The sequence below is a fragment of the Pelodiscus sinensis genome, chromosome 32 (genome assembly GCF_052426305.1).
Source record: "Pelodiscus sinensis isolate ZL-2025 chromosome 32, ASM5242630v1, whole genome shotgun sequence".
In the NCBI taxonomy this organism is placed as follows: Eukaryota; Metazoa; Chordata; order Testudines; family Trionychidae; genus Pelodiscus; species Pelodiscus sinensis.
The window spans coordinates 655,343-673,205 of NC_143083.1; the positions used below are offsets into that span (position 1 = coordinate 655,343).

Here is a 17,863-nt window from a genome sequence, read left to right on the forward strand (position 1 = left end):
CCAGATGTTTGTGAGGACTCTCAGCTGCTATACAGGGTGCATGAAGGAAGGTAAGAGTCGCAGGGCCATGAAACAAGGAAAGAGATGCAGGGTACTTTGCTCTGCAGGCGGTGGAGGAGGCCCGTTGGCCTGGAGCACAAAGTTGTTCTAGTGCACCCTCGGGAGGGGAGGGGAGGCCACAGCAGTCCAGGGCTCTAAGATGTTCTAACGTAGCTTGGGTGGGGGAAGTGCTGCAGCCATGCACGGTGGTTAGTTACTGTGGGGTGGGGTAGGGTGGGTGGCAGCTTGGGAAGTTGCTCTTGCAGCGGTTAGGGGTGGGTGCAGGAGGAACAGAAGCTGTTTCTGTGAGCTGGCTAAGCCTTGTCTGGGTCAGCATTATGTCCAAACAGAGCATCGACGTACACACAGATATCAATATAATCTTGCAGGGAGCATGTTGAAGCTTTGCCTGATGTAGATGTACTTCTGCTTACATGCAAAAGCTGAGCTCTGAGTTTGCCTGTTTACCTTCAGCAGGGATGTATCAGCCAGAGTACTCTCAGCCTGTGGACAAGTGTAGGATTATTAGAAATTGTTTTCACGTGTAGCTGCTGCACAAGCCTAGACTGTACTTTCTTGGGGACCCACACCAAACACTCATTCACACACACACCCCTTACCTATACGTACATCTCACCATGATCAGAGGGTCTGGAGAGATTTGTGTTTGCCTCTTGGGCAACAAGAAAAGTGGCAAGTTTTATTCAGAACTGTGCATGGTAGTGAAATTTTACAATCTTTATCATAAGTAGTACAGTCAATCTATTGTTAATGGTTACTTTTCCAGACCAGACTCTGAGAAGTCAGGCATGTTCACCAGACAGACTCCACCAAGGAAAAATCCATGGAAGACAAGGGAGAATCTGGCCTAGGATGTGTTGCATCACTCAACAGATCAAACATAGGGAAAAAAAGAGCAAAGAAGAGCTATGCAGACTCAAGTGAGAACACAAACCATTGAGCACATGCTAAAGCTCACGGAAAACCAAAAAGAGATGCTGAAGTGTCTCATCAAGATGCAGAGCAAACACAACTAAAAGCCTCACTGTCAATACGTGCAGAACTCTTTCACAGCAACCATCCCTCCACATCCACACATCAGCCTCCATGCTGCACTTGCAAAAAAATTTATCCAGCAACCTTCCCTCTATGCCTACATACTCATTTTCACATTCAAGTAATGGCTTCTTTCCATCATACTTTCAATCACCCTTACCACTGAACATCCTGATAGAAAAACATCAATAAAAACAAATGTTTAAAAACCATGAATTTATTCTGAGACACAACCCACACAATCACGCTGCCCCCCATGGAAGCCTGAAATATCCCTTGGGTTTCATAGAAATGCCTCCTCAAAACAAGCAATGGGATGAGACAAAGCAGCATCACAGAAACATCAGCGCCCCTCATTGTCAAAGACGTTCCTCGGCACCTCCTGATATTGATGACCACCCTATAGGCTCTTCTGAGAGCACAAGTGTCTGACCGTTCACACTGTGCATCCAGGCACAGTGCCCCCTCGTTTCACCCACAGCCAAACTCTTCACCCTTACTCTCACGACAACATACAGTCACCATCTTGGGCATATGATCCTCGAAAAGGTCCAGCCTGCCAAAGACGCCTACAGCTAGGTTTCAATCTACCACAGGGGTGGCCAACCCACAGCTCACGAGCTGCATGCGGCTCTTTGATTACAAAAATGCGGCTCCTGCAAGAATCACTCGGCCCAGCCACTCTGTGCAAGACACCACGGAGCCTACTCACGGCTGGGCCACTCTGCTGCATTCCAGCACATGCTCAAGGCTGGGCCGCTTTGCTCGCATGCCCAGAGGGAGACATGCATGGTGGGGTAGCAGTGGCAGCAGCGGCTCTGGGTCCCGGGCATAAGGTTGTGGGGAGGGGGAAGGGGAGATGCCTGGCTCTGGGGAAGAAGTGGGGGGAGAGGGGGTTTGGCGCATGGCATCCCAGCCAACACATGCTCAAGGCCAACTACTCAGTGTACGCACCCCAGCACCTGGAGGGAGACATGCGTTGTGGTAGCAGCGACGGCAGTGGCTCAGGCTCCAGGACCCGGGCATAAGTTTAGGGCAGAAGAGGACTGGGTTGGCGGGGGAAATAGGAATCCCAGGACTACATGCCAGCTCCAACTTCTCAGGAAGCACGTGGCTGTCAGGGAGCAGAGGAAGAGCAAACGCTTCCTGAGAAGTTGGAGCTGGCATGCAGTACTGGGACTCTTACACCCACACTCTGCACAGGCAGCCAGCAGGGGGAAGGAAGTTTCCAGCCGAGCAACAGACCTGACGTTTCAGGAAGCGTGCCAACTGTTTAGTGGAGGGGAGGAAAAGGAAAGAGCAGCCCACATGCTCCCTGAGACCCAGGATCCCCAGGTACCGGCTGAGCTGTCCTTCTCCCCTCCCCCCTGGCCAGACCCTCCCCCCACAAGCACCCTGCCCCTTACCTTAGTACCCACCAGCAAGCACCATGTCCTCTGCCCCAGCACCCACCACTACCTGGTCCCCACCAGCACAGTTGGGACCACATTTGTGAGGCTTGGGGAGCTTTGGAGAGGTTGTTTTTTTGTATCTCACTTGTGTGGCCCCAACTAACTTTTCTGTGGATCAACTCAAAACAGGTTCCAATGCTGAAACATTTTGTGTTTGACATATTTTATTTAAAAATGAAGCCTGGTCAACAAGCCCCCATCTGGTCGCAGCATCGTAACACTCCTGCACCCCCTCGACCTGCGCCTATCATATACTGGAATCTGCGCCTATCATATACTGGAACCACCTGTTCTGAGTCTCTCATCCCCAAAATCCTGCACCCCCACATCCTCAGTCTTGTGCCACAATATTCCTGCACCATCCACATACCGCAAATCTGTGTCCTGAGCCCATCATACTCCCTGCCGAGCCCCTCACACACCCCAACCTAAACTCCTGCACCCTCACATCGACAAGCCTGTGGCTTGCTCAGCACCCCAACCCTCCACCTGACCCCAACACTCCACAGCCTGGAGCCCCCTCCCTGAGCCAGCATCCCCTTCTCTACATTCTCCTGCACCCAAATTCCCTCCCAGACCTTGCACCTTTCACCCCTTCCCACTCTCAAATCCTTCATTCCCACCCCAGAGCCTGGTCTTCATCACACACCTGCATGAAAATGCGATCCCACCACTCAGTGCTGGTTTCCATAGCCCAAAAGCAATGGTCTACAGTGCATGACTGATCTGTGGCAGCCCAATTCCATGTCAATTCTGTGGTCCCCCCCAACAATGGTGTCTGCATCCAATTCTTAGTCTTCTGCTATTAACTGTATAAGTAGCTCTGCTGCAACAACACAATGTCCTAAGTACACTGAACACAACATGGGAGAGAACTTTGGGATCCACGATTTCTCACAGCAGATGCTGGAGTTTGCAGTAAGACTGTCAGTCAAGTGGTGCAAAAGCAAGCCAGAAGCCCTGGGAGGGCCGGGAAGCAAAGAGGTGACTGACAGGCCATTTATCACGTTTCCAAAATGCATAGCAACTACTTTGTGCATTCCCACAGTGCTTAGCGACTGGAGGTAATGCCAGGCATTGTGGGATGCTTACTCAAATCGCTTTGCTCTGTCAACAGGGTGCTAACAACATGGCCATGGAATAACGACAATGGGTGGCAGAAACACAGGTTTGACCAGTTTTCACTTTTGGTAACTTTTGCATGTCGACAGCACTTTTGTCACCAAACCTTCCCAGTGTAGATATAGCCTAAGTCACGTCCCTTTCCCACTAAATACTAAGGGAGTCTGAGGTGGCTACGAGCAAGTGATAGCACCACCACCACCACCTTCTCTGGGGCCCAGGAAAAGAAGCTGAAGGGGCAGTTGGACCACACCGGTGCTTTGACATTTTCCAACACAGATCTCGCTTTCTGACAGCACCCAGACTTCCTTTGGCAGCCTCAGCCCCAACCTAAGTCAAAGATAGCTACTAACCTCTTCCCTGTGAGAGTATGTCCTGCCACAAGCGATGTGGTCTCTCCACCAATGGCATACCATAGTAAAATGGAAGGAGCTCTATTTTTTCCCAGCAAAGAACTATAAACATGGGCAAATAGAGATGTTAGATGTAATTTAATCTAATAATCAGGTAATCGTACCAAATCTTAGCGATTACACAATTATTCTATAGTCCCCTGGGGTGGGGCCGGCAGCCAGTGTGCTTTCAGCCCAACTTCTAGGCAGCCCTGCCACCCTGTGCTGCTGCCTCTATCAGGGGAGCAGACAGTCTGGTGCTCATGGGAACCAGCTTTTAAACCAGCTCCCTGTCAAGCACTGGCTCCTGCCCACCTCCACCCCAGTTTAGCTGGGGGAGGGGTGGGGGGTTGTGTCTCCGCAGAGCTGGCACATGCAGAGAGCCAGCTTAAAAGCCAACTTTCCACATGTACTGGCTCCAGCCCCCCCCCCCCATAAATCTAGGCTCATCAGTTAATCGTGTAGGCAACTGCACATTGACATCCCTAGTATACATGCTTAACTGATGAACCTGGGCTCACTGTTTAACATGCATAGTTACACATGTCCCCACCTCCACACTGCTGCCTTTGCATTAGACACAACAGCATCAGGTAGCAGGCAGGAGCCGATGCACTGGCTCCTAGGGAGCTGCCTTCATCTCTCTTTCCACCCCCACATGTACACATTTACTTGAACCAACGCACATTAACATCCCTAGTACCAACCACAGGCACTTCTTATAGAGATAATGGGTGTGTCTAGACTACAGAGTTTTGTCGACAAAAGTGGACTTTTGTCGACAAAACTATACCTGTGTCTACACTACTGCTGAGTTCTGTCGACGCTGGTAAACCTCATTTTACGAGGCATAACACCTTTTGTCGACAGAGTTCTGTCGACAGAAGGTGTTATTGCATCTAGAGTTGTGTCTAGACTACAGGGTTTTGTCGCTGCTTTGTCGACAGAACTGAATGTAGTCTAGACGCTCTTTGTCGACAGAAGCTTTGTCGACAGTATCTGTCGACAAAAGCCTGTAGTTTAAACGTACCCAATGTAAGGATGACAACAGCTACACAAAACTCATCAGGCTAATTCAAAGAGGTGAAGAATACTGTGGGCTGAAACCAAATAGCACGCTACACCCTTTCCCAGGCAAGAACACAGTCAACTCGCTATGTTAATGCTCTCACTTGACTCAGATGACTTAAGAAAGTAAAACCTTGTGGAGACAAGGTAAGTGACAGGTAAAACCTTATCAGCTGCTTTTTAGTCAAAGTATAATTTAAAATTCCAAGTTACCTGAAACAGAAAACTAAACTATATAGTTTAAATTTAATTCTTTATAGTAAGAAGTGAAATACACACTCAGTGCCATATAAGGGGTGGGCAATTTTTGACAAGGGCCACTTCCAAAATGTTTGAATTGGCCCTGGGCTGTCCCGGAAGGGGCAGGGCCTCAGATGGAAGGGGTGGGACCAGGACACTTCCATGCTTCCCCACCCACAGACCCTGATTGATCTGGGAACGGGGGAGCACACAAAGTCTTTGTCCCCCTCCCAGAGAGGCCCACCAACTGTTCTGAACAGCTGGTGGTTCTCTAGGTACCCGTGCCCCTTGGCAGTGGGAGCACATGAATTCTCTCGCTCCCTGCCCCCGCCCTGCAAGGGAGCACTGTGCTTACAGTCAACTGCCAGCTGAGCAGCCCTTGTGCGTGGTGGTGGGCTGGACCAGCCCGGCTGCAATAGAGGGGGGCAGAGTGGGACTCCAGCCTAGCTGGGCTGGAGTGGCCCCTTTTAATTGGTTAACCAGTTGAACATGAAGTAAACTTCACATTTAACTGGTTAACCAGTTACATAGGATGTTGCATCCCTAACACTCAGAAAGCATCCTTTGAACTAGATAACTGTCCTAGCTCCTTGAAGGAAAGGATAAGGCCAAAGTTTGTTCCACCTCCATTTGCAGGAGACACACTTACCTGCACCTAAAGCAGTCACTAAGAGAAGCAAAGGGGGAACTATCCTCTTTCCTGCTCTGATTAGGCCTCAGTTGGAGTACTGTATCCAGTTCTGGTCACCACCATTCAGGAGAGATGTGGAGAAATTGGAGAAGGTCCCAAGAAGAGCAACAAGAATGATTAAAGGTCTAGAGAACATGAGCTATGAGAGAAGACTGAAAGAATTGGGCTCGTTTAGTTTAGAAAAGAGAACATTGAGAGGGAACATGATAGCGGTTTTCAAGTATCTAAAAGGGTGTCACAAGGAGGAGTGAGACAAATTGCAGCAAAGTGGTTTAGGTTGCACATTAGGAAATGAATAGACAGCAGGTTTAAAACTAATAAGCAAAAGATCTTCACACAGCGTGTAGTCAACCTGTGGGACTCCATGCCAGAGGAGGCTATGAAGGCTAGGACTATAACAGAGTTTAAAGAGAAGCTAATTTCATGGAGGTTAGGTCCATAAAAGGCTATTAGCTAGGGGATAGAAATGGTGCCCCTGGCCTCCGTTTGTCAGAGGCTGGAGAAGAATGGCAGGAAACAAATCACTTGATCATTGTCTTCGGTCCACCCTCTCTGGGACACCTGGTGCTGGCCACTGTTGGCAAACAGGCTATTGGGCTAGATGGACCTTTGGTCTGACCCAGTACGGCCGTTCTTATGTTCAACTGTGCTGGTAGGGGTAGAGGGCACGGGGCAGGGTGCTGGAGCAGAGGCAGGTGGCAAGGTGCTGGGGCAGGGGACAAGGAGTCCCACAGCACCCAGGACTCTTACATTCCCCCTGCAGGAAGGCAGCAGGAGAAGGGAATCCCTGGCGTGCCACAGACCTGACTTCAGGAAACACACTAGGTGTTTGAGGGAGGAGGGAGCAGCCTGTGCACTTCCTGAAACTCCAGAAGTGGCGCACAGCTGCGAGACTGCTCCCCCCACACTGCAGGAAGCCAGTGCTACCTCCATTGTCACTGGAGGTAGAGACAGTGGGGGGTTTCTTCTTGGGGTGGGGGAATGGAGAAGCCCCGAACACCTTGCGATGACTGGTCGAGCTCTCCCAATCGACAGGTTGGTTACCACAGGTCTAAATGGTGCTTGGTCCTGCCATGAGGGACTCAATGACCTCTCAAGGTCCCTTCCAGTTCTAGTGTTCTATGATTCTAAAAACTAAGGCTATGTCTACACTAGGAAGGTTTGGCAACAGATGTACTGTAGACATGCATAAGTCAGCAAAAGTGAAAACCGGTCAAACTGTTTTTTCTGCTTCCCATTGTCGACATTTTGTGACCACATTTCGTGGCACTGTCGAAAGGCAAGCTAGCAATGCTATGAGAGGGCAGAGCTGAGCCCTGCACTTCCTGGGATTCTGAGTTTTCCCCACAGCATTCTCAGCTGCTGGGAGCAGGATCATGAGCTCTTCATGCTGAAGAATGTCAAAGCAGCACAACAGTCTCTACGGCCTTCCCCCTGCAGCAGCAGCCTGCCTGCAGATGTGTTTCTAGCCGGGAAGAATGGGAACATTCCAATAATTTGCTTTTTCTGTTTGCTCCCAAACAGAGCAGCTTACTGCACTGTCAGATACTTCCCAGAGCTTGGAAAGGGGCAGGGCACATGCCTGCAGGGCAGGAGAGATCACACAACACTGAGCGCCAGCCGGCAGGGGAGGCATTGTGAGATACTGGCAGAACCCAGTTCTCTGGACAAAGCAAATAGAGTCCACACATCCACGCCAGCTCTTTGCGGACAATAAAGGGAGGGGAAAAGTCAAGTTTCCTGAAGAGGTGTAAGTTGTGTCGCCAAAACTGGATGCTCTCCCACCCCAGTTGCATTGTAGCATGTATGCTCTCACTGTTTTGTCAACAAAAAGCAGTTTTTTGGCTACAAAACACGCCACTGTACACAAGGCCTCAGGGAGAAACGTACTCCCATTATGCTTGTGCTACATTTTTTAAAAAAAGCTTTAGAATGAATTCCATACTGGGGAGATTCTGTCTATTACCAGAGCCAGGGAAGATTAGCTGCACGATTCAAACACCAACTGGTGGGAACTCCCCAGCCCAATACAGGTAGCCTTGAATCAGTGTAATTTAGGTCCTTTCCCGGAGTCTAAGCAGAGATGGCAACTATTTCAGTCTCCATAGCAACTTGATTTCACACAGTAAGTAGGGATGTTTAAAATGAGTAATTGGGTAACCATGTAACCACTAAAACGTTCAGTGATTACACGGTTATGTGCATCCACAACATGGGGCAGTAGCTGACTCCCAGCCAGCTCCTAGGGAGCCGGCTGCCGCCCCATGCTGTGTACTCTGATACAGAGCAAAAAGAGCAGGGCAGCAGCCAGCTTTTCGGAAGCCAGTTCCCAGCACACACTGGCTCCTGCCTGTAGTCCCACCCCCAGGGAGCTAGCTACTGTCCCACGCTTGGCTCCTGCCCCACTCCTAGGGAGCTGGCTGCCACCCCACACTACGGGCACTGATAAGAGAACCAGCTGAGCAGGGTGGCAGCCAGCTTCCTGGGAGCGGGACAGGAGCATGTGTGTAACCAGTCACAGTAACCAATAAGCCTAGACTGATCTGTTAACTATGTAAAAGGTTATTCGGTTACCATTAGGGATGTAAGTATCTGGTGGGTGTTTATTCACCATCAATCCAGATCAGATTTGAACCAATAACGGAGATGATAAAGGCAAAAAGACGTGCAATCCTTTCAAGTCAAATCCCCTGTTTTACCAATTCATTTCTAGTGCTTAAACTCAGGGAGGGGATATTATGCATTTACTAGGGATGTAAAATCCCATGTTTAATCAGTTAACCGATTAAACATAAAGTTTACAATTAACTAGACTAACCATGAGCAGGGACTGCTCTAGACACCCAGAGCAGCTTATGTCCATAGTAGGTCCCAGGGGACTGGAGCATCCCTCTATTCAAGGTGGGCAGGGAGCTGCACCAGCCCACACTGGTTAACCAGAAACAGTGAACCTTTCACATCCCCAATATTTACTCATTTTAGGACTAGGAATCCATCATTTCTCTGGGATCTTAACTCTTAAGAGACCAGTGAAGAGGAAATAGCCGTTTAAAAATTAATTTTCTTTGATGGGATTAACAAATCTCATTATTCCTGGGATGGGAGAACATCACTCCTGAAAAGTTTCAAGTGAAAAATTGTTTATTTTTGGCATTTGGAGGAGGGAGGTGTAATCCGGCTTCTTAGTGTACGAACCTACAGCCCACCAAACAACTTCATGCAGCCTTCAGGGGGTCCAGCAGCCATGAAATGCTGCAGAGGGAAGTCTTTGGGGGCCACTTTAAAAACGTCTCCCAGCCTCCCCAGCAGCACAGCCGGATGCTTCCAGTTCCTCTCCTGCACGTGGGAGAGGTACGCCCAGCAGACCTGGCGGAAGGCATGCTGGAGCCCTGCAGTATTTCTGCAAAGCAGCAGCGAAAAAAAGGCTGGAGCAGCTTCCCAGGCTCAGGTGGCTGCAGAGGCTGCCAACAAAACTCCTTTTACTGGTAAGGAGATATGCGGAACCAAGGTGAGGGAGAATCCATCCCAGACTGGGAGGGAAGGGAAGTTCGCCAGCCCCTTCCCTGCATGGGGGGATTTTAGTGAGGAAGGGATGGCCACAGCTGGGCAAGCTCCAGAACTCTTCCCTGCAATAGTGTGGCTGCAGCAGGGAGTAATGTCTGGTAGTCCAAGCCACATACTGCCAGCAATGCCTCCTTAATTAAGGAAGCATGCTGGACCTGAGGAGGGAAGGGGGGAGTGGGAGAGATGGGAAGCCACCCCAACTCCTTCCCTGCACAGGGAGCTGGGAAAAGGGAGGAACTGGCGGCTTTGCACGTGTGTGTGTGTGTCTGTGTGTGTGGGGGGAGGGGGGGTTCCTTCCCACTTTTGTGAAGCCCCCATCTGGTATTTATGAGAGTTAGCAGCCCCTGATCCAAAAAAGTTGCCCCACCCCAGTGTACAGTACTGAGATCAAAAGAAAAATACTATTACTTGAAATACACAGCAGCCTTTGGTAAACTGCATCTCCATAATACTTTATTGTAACAATTGTGTGAAGTGCCAGACATTTCTCTTAGGCCACTGTTTCTATACAATCCGTCTCGTCTCATAGGGACAGGAATTCCTACATCATGTTATCACCTGAAAGAAAAAAAAAAAAAAGCACCGTACCCTACTCCCACTAAGCCCGAGTCTCACACTGCTGGCCTGTTAAAAATCTACAAACATTTCAGGAAAATCAATGTTGAGGGCACGTGTTTGAGTAGCATCACTTACAGACACTGGATGTGAGAGTCAACAACTTTGATTCAGACCATTTCAGAAACGGATTAATTATTATATGCATCCTTTGAAAAACAAAGATATTTATGGAATTCTCTGCACACCTAGTAGCACTTAAAATATCAGTGTATTCCCCTGGGATTGGAGGGAAAGATTTCAGTTTGAGAGAGTAAAAAGAAAAAAAAAATCTATGCAAATTCAACAGATTCTGCTCCTGAGTCAATGTGATCAAGTGCAGTGATTCTCAAACTTTTAGCAATCTAAAGACCCCCAATTTTGAGTTAAAATTTGTCAGGAACCTCCTACTCTGCCGCTGAGCCCTCCTTGTCACTTGCTCTCTCCCACCCTCATTCACTTTCACCAGCCTGGGGCAAGGGATTGGGATGGGAGGTATGGGAAGGCTCCAGGATGAAACAGGGGTTTGGGAGTGCAAGAGGGGACACTGGGCTGGGGCAGGGAATTGGGGTGCAAGGAGGATGAGGGCTCCACTGGGGACAGTGTTCCCTCTAATTTTTCCCACACATGTAGAATGAATGTTATGTGCACCTAATACAGAGGTGATTTGTGACCTATCATCTCCATATCAGTGCACATAACAAAATTCATGTGGGGCAGGAGGCTTAGGACTGGGACAAGACGGGATGCATGGGTTTGAGGACTATCTGGTGGGGCAAGCTCTGGGGATGGGGCCAAGGATTAAGGCTTTGGCTGGGGGGTACAGATCGGCCCAGGGCTACAGTAGGGAAAAGGACTTCCACCCCACTTTTGCACCCCATCTTGCAACATCTCCTAGAATAGAGTGAGAGGCACCTCTCCCAAACCACAGCAGCTCAAGGGCTAGGGCCAAGGCCACCCGATAGGCACCCTGCTCCTGCAGGTCCATCTGGGCAGGTAGCCTGAACACCTGTGCAGAGCTGAACAGATTGTTGCACAGCACCATAGGGGACAGGAGGGTCCACGGGTACCAGCTCCCACCTGTCCGTGTCAGAGGCAGTGGAGGCAGGTGGTTTCAGAAGCTGGTATGTGCAGGGAGCCAGTTGGCTTCCCATGTGCACCCCCGGGTATGCTGCCTTCGACAGAGGCAGCATGGAAAGGTGGGCTGCATGTAACCATTATGATTAACCGATGAGCCTAGGCTCACTGTACTAAGTTTACAGTTTAAAAAGACAAATTATTTTAAATGGACATCTGCTCAAATACAAGTTAAATAATTCTGAATTCCAAAACACAGACAGAGCTCTACAGCAAAGAAGGTTCAGCAGAGCTAGAATCAAGTAACAATCATACCAAAAAAAGCATTTAGTACATAAATATTTTATTTTCACTGACATTTTTGCCACTAAATGTTTATTTTTGCATCTGTTAAAACTTTGAATTGCTCAGGCCAGGAGAGACATGAGGTCAGCAATCCAGCACTGACCTGAATTTAAAACACATTCTGACAAAAAAAAGTTATTCTGTGCTTCAGTTTCCTTATAAACTAACAGTTCTACACATTTTAGCCACTGTACTAGTCCAAAAATTCTTTATGAAACAAATTGAAGAGCAAATGCAGGACAAGAAATGTATCCATCTTCTGACTGCTTGAAGACCTTTACATGGAAACTGAGATCAGAACTGTACAAGTCCAACCTCATGACCAATTAATATAATGACTGTCAGGAAATACAAGATTCTAACATATGGATTGGCAGCTTGTCCAACAAGCAGTAAGACACCACATTTCACTTCACACGGCTTTTTCATGTGTTTTCTCAACTGCCTGGTATCATTGAGAAACTGCTCCCTGCCAACTGCCCTTTCTGAAACATCCCTTACTCTAAAGCACTTGCAGCATGCTGCAACTTAGCTGTCTCTATTTAAACTCTAACCAATGCTTGTGGATTAATTGACTACGTAAAAATCAATTACATGAAGATTTACAATTTCGGCTAACTATTTCGGGATCATTAACAGAAGACCAGTGTACAGTATATTTTAAGGTTACCACAGGTTATGAAGGATGCATAGGAACAGAAAATTAAAGAAGATAAATTGTTCTAAAATATTATGTGTTGCCCCATGGCCTATTAAACTGAAACATCCCGATTTCATGAGTTCGTAGACAGCATAATAGGCCAGATCTCATTTAAAACAATGTTATAAGTGATCGGGCTGATTATTTTCAGATTACATGCACATCACACTGCAGCACCCTCAGAGTGCTTTCACTTAATTATCAAATTTGTTACTATGATACATAAATCTGCTTCTAATAAATAGAGACCTCTAAGAGATGGGCATGTGAGCTTGGGTTGAACTGAAATATCTAATTCCATTTGGCCTATAGTCTCTAATGCTTGACAAAGCCCTGGTTGGGTTGATTTACTTTGGATTGGTCCTGCCTTTGGCAGGGGTCTGGACTTGATGACCTCCCTGAGGTCTCTTCCAGTTCTATGATTCTGTAGCAAGTGGAATGAATACTTTGACATGCGGCATTTGACTTGATGCACATTTAGGCTTCACCATAGCCAGCCTCAGATGTTATGAGCTGAATTCTACTTTGCAACCCAGACTCTGATGTGTTGGCTGCTGATCCAAATTAACCCTACAACTCTATACACCATTAATTTGAAACAGAAAATTAAGTACAACTCGTAAGCTTAATTATTCACAGTAACAGGTAAAAGGTATACCAGCTTTTCTGGGCTTATACCGTGTCCTCAAACTAGTTGATAAAGTTCATCATATAATAAAAGGTGAGGCCAAAAAAAAAAAAACACAACAAACGTCTTACCCCGAGCTGTAAATAATTCAGGAACCCACAGCGTGCTTCTGCCCTAAACCTAGAGATGGCCCCAAAAGTTTCAAGGGTCCCACAATCCTGTTATTTCAATCTAGGATCTTATTTGGGACACTAACCTGCAACAAATGAAGTCCCTGAGCATGGGTGCTTGCGAGTCAGGGAAGAGAAGGAGAAATGAATGAAAAGAGCCCCTTCTAGGGTGTGCTACCTATAGTACAGTGGAGAACAGCGGGATGTAAGGGGAATGCCCCCAGCAGGTGACCATGTTAAAGGGAGACAGAGAGAGACTGGAACACTGGATAAGAAAGAGGAGGGAAAGTTCTCTCATAGCAAGGATGCAGAACCCGCTGGAAGCATCCCCAGAGTCTTTTATGGGGTGAAGAAGAAACTGCAGGGCCCCCCCCCCTTGGGAGTGCAATCACCGAACAGCATCGGGAGGGACACTGGATGCTCTGCAGCCGCCTCCTAGCAGCTCCTAGCCGGAAAGGTCCGGGTCGCGCCGCTTTCCCAAACGAGCCAGCTCGGAAAGCCCATTACAGACAGGGAGCCCCCTGCAGGCCGCACCATAGCCTCGGTGTCGAGTCCGGAGCTCGGTCCGACACCGCACCGCATGGCCGGCTACCACCTGCCCCCTCCCCCAGCCATGCCCGCGGGAGTGAACTCACGGAGCCAGCCTGGCCCCTGCGCCACAGGGACCGGCCCTCGCGGGAACCCCGGGCCGAGGGGCGCGAGGACACCGGCCCGGCGCACGGGGAGACGCAACACCCGGGACTCCGCAACACCCGAAGAAGCGAGTCTCGAAACCCAGCGCCCCTCGCACCCCCCCCCCCGCGGCAGGAGTTTCCGGCGCGGGGCTGCTCCGCGGGGAGGAGGCTCCGGAACACCCGGGACCCGGCACTCCAGCTGCCTGCGGGAGAGGCGCCTCACGCCAGCAGGAGCCCACAGGCATCCCCGGGGGGCTCGGCCGGGGGGGCAGCCCCCTCCCCGGGGGGCTCGGCCGGGGGGGCAGCCCCCTCCCCGGGGGGCTCGGCCGGGGGGCAGCCCCCTTCCCGGGGGGCACGGCCGGGGGGGCAGCCCCCTCCCCGGGGGGCACGGCCGGGGGGCAGCCCCCTCCCCGGGGGGCACGGCCCGTACTCACATTACTCTGCGGGTCGATGGCCTGCAGCAGCCGGTCCCTGATCTGCTGCGGGGAGGGGGCCGGAGCCGCTGTCATTGCCTGGGCGAAGCGGGGCGGCTGCGGCCGGGGCGGGCGGGCGGCGGGGCCGGGCCGGGCCGGGGCGGCGGCTCCTCACTCGCCGGCGGCAGCCTCCTCAGGGAGCCGCATGTTCGCTCCCCGCTCGGCGGGGGAGCGGCGCTCGGGGCCAGGCGCGACCGCGAGGGGAGGCTCGAGGCGGCGGGACTAGGCCGGACCCGTCTGCTCCACTGAGGGCCGAACTCAACTGTGGGCAGGATTCAGAGAGCCAGCCCCGCGCAAGGCACCATGGGACACGCCCGACGCCGTCACGCACGGCGCGTCTGTGACGTATGCGCGCACAGGCCCCTGGAAGGAGAGCTCGCGCCTGGGGACTCGTTCGCAATACGCATGCGCAAGGCGGGGCCGCGGCGCTCCGCACACCCTGTGTCGTGCGCTGCACCGTGCCGGGGAGGCGGCTGTCGGGCTGCCCTGGAAACCCGGCCTGGGCCGGAGCCCTGCAGCATTGCGGCCGGGCGGCAGCAGGACGGGCATGGCAAAGGTGCCCAGGAAGCCCGAGACTGCGGGCTCAGGCGCTGACTCGGGAGGGGGGAGTGTCCTGCAAATCCGGAGCGAGACAGCGAGTCTCGCTACCGGCTCGGGCTATCAGCCCTCGTGCTGCTGAGATACACCGAGCAACTCCCGTCGGGCTACATGCACGGGCTTGGGGACCCGCCGACACGCCCCTTGGCTCCTGCTCTCTTTGCATCGATGTCTGCATGAAAGCTCCATAACACGAGGGTGTTTAAGTGTCTGACAAGTCCCAAATTCCACAACAGATTGCCACTAGACAGATGCCAGGTGTTTTTTTTAAATAACGTCTGATCAAATGAAATGTTTCGTTTTCACAATAAAAAGAGCACATGGATTTTATTTTAAAAAATGACGCACATGGGGATTTCCATTCATTTTTACTGAAGTGATTAAAATGATTAAAGAAGCTACTGCCTGCATAATGTAAGCCCTCCTGGAGAGGACTGAGTTTACAAAATCTGAAGAAAACTGTTTTCTAAAGATATTAAATTGATAAGAACAGATCTCCAGCCTCCCCACCTTTTGATATTTGTAGTGACCCCAGATTAGCCACTTGATTCTTACAGTAAGAAATTTCCTACTTTCTTGTTACCTCCTCTCCCACCTCCACCTCATTCCCACCTTTTGTTCTACATAGCTGATTTGTCATTTTGTAATTTTTTACTTTTTTCATTGTATCCTTCTGTTATATAATGGTCATGCCAGTTCGCTTTCAGAATATGATCTGAAGAAGTGGGTCTGCCCCATGAAAGCTCGTCACCTAATAAACTATCTTGTTAGTTTTTAAAGTACTACAAGACTACTTTTTTTTCCAAGACCAAATTAACACGGCTACCTCTCTGTTACTATCCATTGTGGCTGTGTCTACACTGGCATGAATTTCCGGAACTGCTTAAAACTGCCAGTTTTTCCGGAAAAGGAGTGTCTACATTGGCAGGCTGCTTTTCCGGAAAAGCCCTTTTTCCGGAAAAGCGTCTGTGGCCAATGTAGACGCGCTTTTCCAGAAAAGAGCCCTGATCGCCATTTTCGCGATTGGGGCTTTTTTCCGGGAAAGACTACTGGGCTGTCTACACTGGCCCTTTTCCGGAACAGTGTTCCGGAATAAGGACTTATGCCTGAGCAGGAGCAGAATAGTTTTTTCCAGAATAGCAGTTGACTTTATACAGTAGAGCATCGTTGCTTTTCCGGAAATTCAAGGGCCAGTGTAGACAGCTCGCAGCTTATTCCGGAAAAGCGGCTGATTTTCCAGAATAAGTGGCCCAGTGTAGACACAGCCCATGTGTTACTGTAATACACAGAGGCTGTGTCTAGACTGGCAAGTTTTTCCGCAAAAGCAGCTGCTTTTGCAGAAAAACTTGCCAGCTGTCTACACTGGCCGCTTGAATTTCTGCAAGAACATTGACTTCCTACTGTCTGAAATCAGTGCTTCTTGCGGAAATACTATGCAGCTCCCGTTCGGGCAAAAGTCCTTTTGCGCAAAGCTTTTGCGCAAAAGGGCCAGTGCAGACAGCTCAGATTTGTTTTGCGCAAAAAAAGCCCCGATTGCGAAAATGGCGATTGGGGCTTTTTTGCAAACGCATGTCTAGATTGGCACGGATGCTTTTCTGCAAAAAGTGCTTTTGAGAAAAGCATCAATGCCAATTAGACGCTCTTTTCCGACAATGCTTTTAACGGAAAACTTTTCCGTTACAAGCATTTCCAGTAAATCATGCCACTCTAGACGTAGCCTATATGTAACTGATCAGAAAAGCTGATGGAGAGAACCAGTATTGCTAGAGACAACAGGGAAGGTGAGGAGCACTGAACATATATGTTTGGACTCCCTTACCCAAGTAGCCTGAGAACCCAGCCAGTAGCTGGGGAGGACTGGTTACCCAGCTCAGGCTGACCAGAGCCATCACCCCCAGCACCCTTTTGGCCAAGGGACAGAAGCCCAAACGCTGACAAGGACAAGTGGGACCTATGCCTGTACTTAGCCTGTGAATTTGTGGACTGAACAGCAGTCTGGGGCCCAGGACTGGTACTGACCTTGCTACACATGATTCACTGACAATAAACCTGGCTGGGCACCTTTGCACTTTAACGGATCCTTTGGTCATTGGGCCATTCAAGTTGAGATCTGCTTTGCCAACTATCCGTGCTGAACTGGTACAGCACACAGAGAAAACAAATGCATGTGCCCCTGGCCATGTCTGACATCATCCCTATGCCCAACATAGGCATTTAATTTCAGAAACGAGAAGTACATAAAAATGAGGTTAGTTAAACGGAAGTTAAAAGGTCCAGTGACTAAAGTCAAATCCCTCCAAGCTGCATGGAAACTTTTCAAAGACACCATAACAGGCTCAACTGAAACGGAGAGGCGGCCCGTGAGCCTAGGCGAACTAGGCAGTTGCCTAGAGCGCCGCTGCCCCGGATGCCCAATGATGACGTCATGGCCATTGACGGCCAAGCAGGCGGGGGCAGCGATTGCGCCACCCGCCTGGGGTGCCAGCTGCCATAGCCGGCCTTGGGCCATTCCTGCTGAAATGTGTATCCCAAATTAAAAAACCAAACAAGTGCCACTGTGGCTTAAGAACCAAGTAAAAGAAGCAGCGAGAGAAAAAGTCATCGTTTAAAAAGTGGAAGTTAAATCCTAGTAAGGAAAATAGAAAGGAGCATAAACTCTGCCAAATGAAGTGTAAAAATATAAGTAGGAAGGTCAAACAAGAATTTGAAGAACAACAAGCCAAAAACTCAGTTTAAGTACAACAGTAGCAGGAAGCCTGCTAAACGATCAGTGGGGCCAGTGGACGATCAAGATGCTAAAGGCACTCAAGGACAATAAGATCATTGCGGAGAAACTAAATTAATTCTTTCATGGCTGAGGATGTGAAAGAGATTCCCAAACCTGAGCCATTCATTTTAGGTGACATATCTGAGGAACTGTCCCAGACTGAGGTGTCTAGAAGAGGTTTTGGAATAAAACTGATAAACTAAACAGTAACCAGT

The 17,863-nt window shown here is 49.8% G+C and overlaps 1 protein-coding gene across 1 annotated transcript in view; it reads right to left on the reverse strand.

The window, feature by feature from the left end:
- MED26 (mediator complex subunit 26) overlaps positions 1–14,654 on the reverse strand; it is a 53,108-nt gene extending 38,454 nt beyond the window's left edge. The window contains exon 1 of the mRNA XM_075903370.2: positions 14,246–14,654. Coding sequence (XP_075759485.1) covers positions 14,246–14,320 — 75 coding nt within the window. The 5' untranslated portion in view covers positions 14,321–14,654. The remainder of the gene's footprint in view (positions 1–14,245) is intronic.
- Positions 14,655–17,863: the final 3,209 nt, after the last annotated feature.